The sequence below is a fragment of the Apis dorsata genome, unplaced genomic scaffold (genome assembly GCF_000469605.1).
Source record: "Apis dorsata unplaced genomic scaffold, Apis dorsata 1.3 scaffold_113, whole genome shotgun sequence".
NCBI classification, from domain to species: domain Eukaryota; kingdom Metazoa; phylum Arthropoda; class Insecta; order Hymenoptera; family Apidae; genus Apis; species Apis dorsata.
Window position 1 is genome coordinate 949,656 of NW_006263408.1, and position 8,494 is coordinate 958,149.

Consider the following 8,494-nt stretch of genomic DNA (forward strand, 5'->3'; position numbering starts at 1 on the left):
TATAGGAGGCAAAAGTCAAAGGCCCATTTGCTACAACTCGAATCCGTAAATAACACAAATTTCAACGTCAGCGAGATAACGTTCACAACTCTCCAACCGGAGATACAACCGGAAAAATTGTTCAACCAGCACGAAACACACTCGAATGCACCAAACGCGCACAAACTCGCCTCGAAAACGAGAGGCGCAAGCAAGAAAATCTTAAGAATTCATTCGACTCGTTCGATTCAACCGCGATCGTATCCGTTGAATCGATATAAGGTGAATCGACGTCGAAGGCAGCTTCAGCATTCGGCCGCGAGAACAAAATCGTACGATATTAACGAGAATTACGTGGAAAATCAACAATTCGAAACAATACAAGGACCCGCGGCAGCTTTCGAGGATGGATCGATTCGAATCGAGCCTATATACCGAGTGAGCAAGAGCAAAAACATCTTCGACTCGATCGTTGACGTGATTCATAAAATAATCAATCCATCGAAAGCGTTGGGCCCCTTCGTTGGACCGTTCCATTTCCCAGGCGTGGGCGACAAAGTGTACATTCGACTTTTAGAGCCGCTTAACTCGAAGCATCTGGTGATACGATTGATATCGCATTCGCCGATCACAGAAATTCAGTCGACGTTCGAGAAAAACATTCTTCCGGCCAGCGAGTTGATAGAACATCCCGAAATTTCCTCGATCGATCACGAGCCTCTTTCTCTGCCCAACAATGAACTGTTGAAATCGTACGGCCAGCACAGCGACGCGGTTCACTCGTCGGACAGTTTGCTGTCATCCAGTAACAATGTGGATCAAGTTTTGAAAGTGACGAATAATTTTGGCCAGAAAGCAAAGGTTAATTCCGCAGGAAAGCACAATTTGAGGACGTATAAGCTGAGTTTTAAACATGGTAACGTGAACGGTATCCAAAAGATCAGACATCATAAGAGGAATCCGTCTTCGATAACAAAAAGCAATATCAATCATATTTCTCGTACGAAGCAGGCCGGTGAAATAAATAAAACGAAAGATAATCTTCGATCGAGCAATTATCAAGAATCGGCGAATGATTCCAGCGGCGAAGACGATTCCAAGCTGTTAACCGTCGATTTCCAACAAATTCAGCATCCCATAAATGCTTCGTTATTCGAGCAAATATCTTACAACACACCAATCACTCCGTTCGAATCATTTTCGAGCGATCAAATATTCTCGAATCCTCGAATCCCAACCTCGATCAATCGACAAGTTCAATCGTACAACGATTCCAACGAATCAACTACTCCAAAGTACAGTATCAAATTTGCGAGTAAGAACATGAGATACCTTAACCTAGACGGAAGCGTGGAGCCCGCCATTAAGAAGGACAGCGATGGCGGGAAATTCAAATCAACAGAAATGGATCCCGTCGTCTCGAAAGTGTCTAAACCTGTCGATAGCCATTGGAGAGTGCTTCGAGGCGTAAATCTACGATCGAAAGAGGCAATAGAGTCGAATAAACAGAGTCATGGAGGTTCTCGAGAAAGAAGCGATCGCAACGATGATGCGTTTTTTAGAAGTGTCCCGGAGGTCTAATGATAGCGCGATGAATTATTCACGAGGAAACACAGTCGCGATAAAGGAGCAAGGGTGTTGTTTGGAAAAAAGAAATGGAAAACAAAAGCACGAGATCTGGATTCGACGAACAATGTGGAATCGAGTCGAATATAAATAATTCAGGGGAGCAGCGTGGAATCCATGTCGAGAAATGGATTGCAAAACAGTTTGAAGTCGTTGCAAGTCCATTCAGAATGATGCGTTAAAAATATTTTTTTAAACAAACAGTCTCAGTCTTTAGTATAATCTTTCAGAATTTTTATTTAGATTTATTCTTCTTTGTTATTTTGCTGTATCGCTTGTTGATTTTTATGATTCTTCGATTAATAATACATTTGTTGCACAGTCATTTCTTAAGATTCTTTAATATAATATTAACGTATGAATAGTGAAATCAATAAAAATGTCAATTTAAGTGTATTAAGATAAATAAAAAATTGGCGCCATTTATTGTGAACAATTATAATTATAATAATAATAGATAGACTATAAATATTTTTGTTAAAATAAAATTTTGTCAAAAAATAATTGATTTGATATTGTTTTATTATTTATCCAAAGAAACTGTTGTATATTTTAAATATAAAATATTAATCAGATATTAACCATAAATTATAATTTGCTCAATATAAACTGTTAGAATAACATTTTTGTTGATTGTAGATTTATTTGGAACGTGAAGCTCTTGAAATATTGAACATGATAAATTAACGTGCTCTGATTATTTTAAACAGTGGATCCGTTTAGTTGAAATCTCTCTAGAAGCGTGTAAAATTTATAAAAAGGTTAAACTTCGAGAAAATCAATCTATTCTAGAAATGAATTAATCAGAATGATTCTAAAAAAAAAAAAAAAAAAAAACAACGATCGAAATTTATGCGTGATTATGCGATTAGATTAAAAAATTCATCAATTATTTCTTACAATTCATAAATATTTTATATTATTATTATTTTTTTTTAACATTTCACACTCGATTAATATTCTAATTATCTCATAATTCAATTATTATGCATCACAGTAAAAGTAAACACTTTGTTTTTTTTTTTTTTTTTTTTATCTTTTACTTTCTATTTCACGGACAATTTTCACTATTAATTGACGAGATGTATATGTAAATTGATTAAAACGCGTTTAAAACTTTCTTAATAGTTTTGATAATTCATTTTTTCACGGTCTAACTGTAATACAATTGTATTAAAAGAGTAACTTATGCGCGACCTGTTCATAATAGGATTACACACGATGGAAAGCGAAGCTTTTTTGTTTCATTCGATCTTGGTGGAACGATCAATTGCCACATTCTTCAAAATCACTTTCTTCATAAAATTATTTCATGCAATTCCAACACGCAATATCTCGATTATTTATACAAATATTTTTTTAGATATTATCTCCCTTTAAGAAAGATTAGAAAATTGATTATCGGTGATGTCTGTATCTCGTGACTCGTTTTATACGACGTATCCGAATAGAAAGATAAGATTAATATATTTATATATCAAGAATCGTGAAAAGTATAATTAAACGCTATTCGATTTATGTATTAATCGTTTCACTCGTATACATAATTAATACAATGTGTGATTTATCATTTTTACGAAATTTTTCCACTTTTAAAACGTTTTCCTCTTTTTATTTATGATTTCAATCTCTTTATTTTGTTCAAAGAATCGAAACTATCGAACGCTTTATAAGCATTAATTTTTTCGATAAGAGATAGCCAATTTTGTTGAAAGATTTATATATATATGTATTATAACATTTCACGTGTATAAATGTTAATCTTTTATTGCATATTAAGTAGCAATAATTCTGTAATAATAATAAGAAAATAAGAAAAAATTTTTATTAATATTTTCTCTTATAATATATTGCAATTAAAGATAGTTTTAATTAGTAATAATTTACACAACAGAAGAAACAAATTCAGTCAATTAAGATACTCGATAATGAACTAGTTAGAATTGTTTTTAAATTGAAAATATATTCTCCTGGTTGTTTTCAATCCCGTTAATGATCTTTGTTCATTAAATAAAAATGCGTATGTGCCATGGATCGAACAATTCTGATTCTCGGTTGGATGCATCTCGAGGAAGTATTCCTCCGTTTCCTGAACGCAGTTCTTCGATCGCTTGTGCGCGGTTAGAAACTCTTTTATTATCTCGAAGAGCAATTTCTTGCTTGCAAAATAAATCGATAGTTATTTGTGATTTTGTGAGAACAATTAATATATTTCGTGATATGTGTGTATATTTCATAGTGAAGAAATATAATAATTTTTAAAATACGATATAATTATAGAAAATTATAAAATATATATCAAAATAATTAGAAGAAAAATAAATTATTTATTGATCTTTTATATTTAATTTTCAATTAATTATTATATTTTAATAAAAAAAAATTAAACAATAAGTGAAATCGTTAAATTTTAAAGTATCATCAGAAAAAATATGATTTTAATATTAATAATGGCGATTATCGATAAATTAGAAAACATTTAACTGATTTGAATGTTATTAATGAATATAAATTTCAATAATTAATAAAAAAAAATATTTTTCTAAAAAAAAAGATAGAATTAATCTTGAATGAATTAATCAATTTGCGATCAGTTCGAAAAACTAATCCAAATATAAAATATGAATTATTTTATGTATAATTAATTACAAAATACACTAAAATTTAACAATCAACATTTTGAACGCAAAGATTCATATTTTCATTAAACTAATTATATAAGAATTTTTTTAAATAAAAACATTATTCATAATTATAAAAACGACTAGTTTTATTTTTTGATATATCATTCATGGGCGAAAATAATCGATTTGATTTTGTTATTTTATTTTATAATAATTATTTTAATTTAAACGACAATTAAAGATAAACTAATCGTAAGAAATTACAGGATTTCTAAATTGATATCCATTTTAATAGAAAATTGCATCGATGACAAGTATCATATTAAGTACCAACACCTCGGGCATAATGGCGTGCAAGACGGACTCTCGTCGATCGATTACTCGGTACAGTAGAAATTCTTACGCATGTCTCGCATGATAACAAGCGCAGACACTGTGATGTCGATTGTTTGGTGAAAAGCAGAAAAGTGAAAATAGAAGAAATACGAAAACGCATCTACCAGGATCCCTGCACGTTGGGCGGAGTTTCTCAGAACATTTTATGGAGACGATTCGCCTCGCTAATTTCAGCTGCATGTATATAAACGTTAGATTTGTTGCGATCGTGAGCAGAGATTGTCCGTTTCTCAAAGCTTCCAAACGGTTAAATATCTTTGCTTTGGCAAAGCGTTAAATTTTCTCATTTGTCCAGAATGAAAGGGATATTTTTGGTAAGGGACGAATGAAAGATCACGATTTTTCCCTGATTTCATTCGACAAATTTATTTTTATTCCAAGACATTTATTTTCCTTTTCTCGTACTTTTCAGTATGCTATTGCTTTATTGGCGCTGTTCTCGCTGCTACAACAACCAATCGAATCGTGAGTATCTGAATGTCGTTGTTTTAATCGTTTAACGTATATTAATTTAGTCTTATTTTTATGTAACAGGAAGAAGGTGATTATCCATGTTCCTTATCGAGTGAAGAACGTGAAGCACGTACACACGATTTACAAAATCATTCCTCATTATCGCGAGGACAAGAAGGAAGATTTGGAGGAGGACGATAAATATGAAATTTATTAGAAATAATTTTAATTATAAGTACATAACATAGTACATAATATAAAATTCAACCCAACGAATATAGTTAATAGAATTCAAAAGTATTCAAATATATATAATAGCTGGTAGATCTGAAAAGATGTTTTAGCAATATTTTGTGTATTAACGAGTTTATTAAAACAATAAATGTATCTATTTTCTATAAAATCAATTTAAATTAAAAATTACAAGAATCATCAAACTGCGAAAATTCGTAAATTTCCTTGCAATTAAATATAAAATACAATATAATTATAAACAATTAAACACGTTACGTTAAAATGTTTAATGTATTTTCTCATTTTTTTCCAACAAAGAGGAATAAAAATTTTCAAGAAAACTTTATTTTTATAAAGACATTTCTATAATTATTTTTTTTTTTTACACGTTTACGTTAAGATAAACGAGCAAAGTAAAAAAAAAATATATATATAAAATACAATATGATAATTATAAACAACTAAACAGGTTATGTAAAATGTTTAATATATTTAATCTCATTTTTTTTCCAACAAAGAGAAATAAAAATTTTCAAGAAAACTTTATTTTTATAAAGACATTTCTATAATTATTTTTTTTTTTTACACGTTTACGTTAAGATAAACAAGCAAAGTAAAAAAAAAAAAATATAAAATACAATATGATAATTATAAACAACTAAACAGGTTATGTAAAATGTTTAATATATTTAATCTCATTTTTTTTCCAACAAAGAGAAATAAAAATTTTCAAGAAAACTTTATTTTTATAAAGACATTTCTATAATTATTTTTTTTTTTTTACACGTTTACGTTAAGATAAACAAGCAAAGTAAAAAAAAAAAAATATAAAATACAATATGATAATTATAAACAACTAAACAGGTTATGTAAAATGTTTAATATATTTAATCTCATTTTTTTTCCAACAAAGAGAAATAAAAATTTTCAAGAAAACTTTATTTTTATAAAGACATTTCTATAATTATTTTTTTTTTTTTACACGTTTACGTTAAGATAAACGAGCAAAATAAAAAAAAAGAAATAGAGAAGCGACCGCAACAACGATCACGAGCATCAATAACCGCGTTTATTGAACAATAATCCTCCTTCCGGCGTGGCAATGACCTTACCACCGATCACGTTGACACATTTTTCCAAAGGCGTGCCATTCGAAGCGGATTGGCAGACGGAGCATATCTCGAAACGGCGAAAGTGGTTGATCGTCCGTAAAATTTCCATTATAATCTCGCAATTTCATAGTATCCACCGTGATAGAGGGCGGAATATAAACGAGGAGCGTCCTACGAGATGCCAAACGAAATTGAACCACTGATCCCGACGTTTCATTTTTCTTTCCTCCACGAGAAGCCATGGCGACGAAAAAATGGGTAATTAAAACTAGATCAATTACAAAATTACTCCACAATAATATATATACATAAATAATAAAAGTCTAAACAATTGATAACAATTTTCAATCGATACATTTCTTTTCCAGCAACTCCTCAACTACTTGTTCTTCCTTCTGCTGAACCAAGCGACAATATACGGGGTAACTTCGAAACAGTAAGTTCTCTCCTTTCCAATAATCCATCAACGCTATCTCTTCTTCTTAACTTCGACGATATCATGATATCATTCCCCGCTTTCTCCATTCACGTACTCTCGTTTTCTCGCCGAGCGCTCATTCCCTTTCCCTCGTTTCCAGCCTGCACCTGAAGATCCTCGTGCCGGATGTGATCAACCACCACACTCACACGAGGACGGTGCTCCTCCACGTCCACGTGCCGACACCTAAGAAACCGAGAACGTACAAGAAGCACGAGTACAGCTCGAATTGGAGCTCGTGGAGCCGCGGCCGTTATCACAATCACAGGGACGAGTACGGCGACCACGAGCTCGACCACGAGAATTATCACGACGAGAAATCGGGCAGAAATGGGAAACGGCCGGACGATGATAAACGGCGCAGGCAGAAGTATTTCCCCGTCTACGATTATCACAAAGAGTATCCCTCGTCCTACGATGCGGAGGGCAACGATTTGGAGGAGAAGGATCGGGGTCGCGACAGTTACGCGGTGCACGAAGACGTGAACGACATACCGCCAAATACGGAGACGGTGTCGTATAATTACGAGGAAGGGTATAGGAAGGGGGGAGAGGTGGAGAGTGGGCATATTCGAGCGGATCAGACGCGCAAGTTTCACGAAGATCGTCACGAGGAGCAGGGGGACGCGGAGAACGATGGCTTCAAGGACGAGTTTGAAACGAAGACGGATGCCGGAAGGTATTTGGTCGACGACGTGGAGTACGAGAACACCAGGGATAAACGTCATCATGGTCGAAGGGCGAGAAAGATTCGTAAAAGCGTAGATGAGAATGTGTAAGAATATTCTCTATGAGATTGTAAAATTTCTTTGAGAAGTTTTTTTTTTCCTATTAAGTTGTCAAATGTACAGTTTTGTTTATATGTATATGATTTGATCAATTGATTCTATTGGTTTGAGTGTGATAAATAAATAGAGAGAGAGAGAGAGAGGAAGAGAGAGAAAATAATACAAATAGGAAGTGATCTTTCAGGTACACACGCAATTTAATCAATCTTTCTCACGACATAATTATACATTAGATTCATTCGAACCGCGATATATTATAATAGGGATAACAATATTAAGAAATAATAATAGTAAAACGAGTAATAATATTTACATTAACAAGTTACGAACGATGTGACGAATAATAGAAAGACTAGGACGAGAGGTAAGTGGCAGAATGATAAAAAGTCGATTGGCATTCCATGGAAAACGTCAGTCAAAATAAGAAAAAAAAGAAAAATGAAAACAGATTAAAATATCTATCTAAAACGTTTTCCTTTAAATGTGTGAATATGAAAGTGCGTATGGGTCTTTGAAGCGCGGCAATTTCGATATACTTTCTAATAAAAGCTTCTCGAAAATGGAAGCTTATATATATATATATTCTAATTTTCTTCTTTTTGTTCCATTTTCTAATTTAAAATCTCATAAAAGATATAGCGAAAGTTGGATAACTGTACAATTATACATGCTTGATAATCATCGCCACCATTGGAAGGTTTCTCTTAATCACCAAATATTTTTTTCTTATCCTCGAGAAGATAGAAAGAAAATTTCTCTGATCGTTTCTTATTGATTGAATCTAAAAAGAAAAAAAAAAAAAAA

At 32.3% G+C, this 8,494-nt stretch overlaps 2 protein-coding genes across 2 annotated transcripts in view; both read left to right on the forward strand.

Moving 5' to 3' along the window:
* LOC102679782 overlaps window positions 1-1,988 on the forward strand; it is a 3,070-nt gene extending 1,082 nt beyond the window's left edge. Inside the window, exon 3 of the mRNA XM_006612479.2 lies at window positions 6-1,988. Within this exon, the coding sequence (XP_006612542.1) occupies window positions 6-1,560 (1,555 nt within the window). The 3' untranslated portion in view covers window positions 1,561-1,988. The remainder of the gene's footprint in view (window positions 1-5) is intronic.
* Window positions 1,989-6,372: 4,384 nt separating this feature from the next.
* On the forward strand, window positions 6,373-7,681 carry LOC102680426. Its single transcript, XM_006612572.2, is given in 4 exon segments — window positions 6,373-6,641; window positions 6,644-6,682; window positions 6,793-6,860; window positions 7,003-7,681. Coding segments are annotated over 4 exon segments (825 nt in total). The 5' UTR covers window positions 6,373-6,602.
* Window positions 7,682-8,494: the final 813 nt, after the last annotated feature.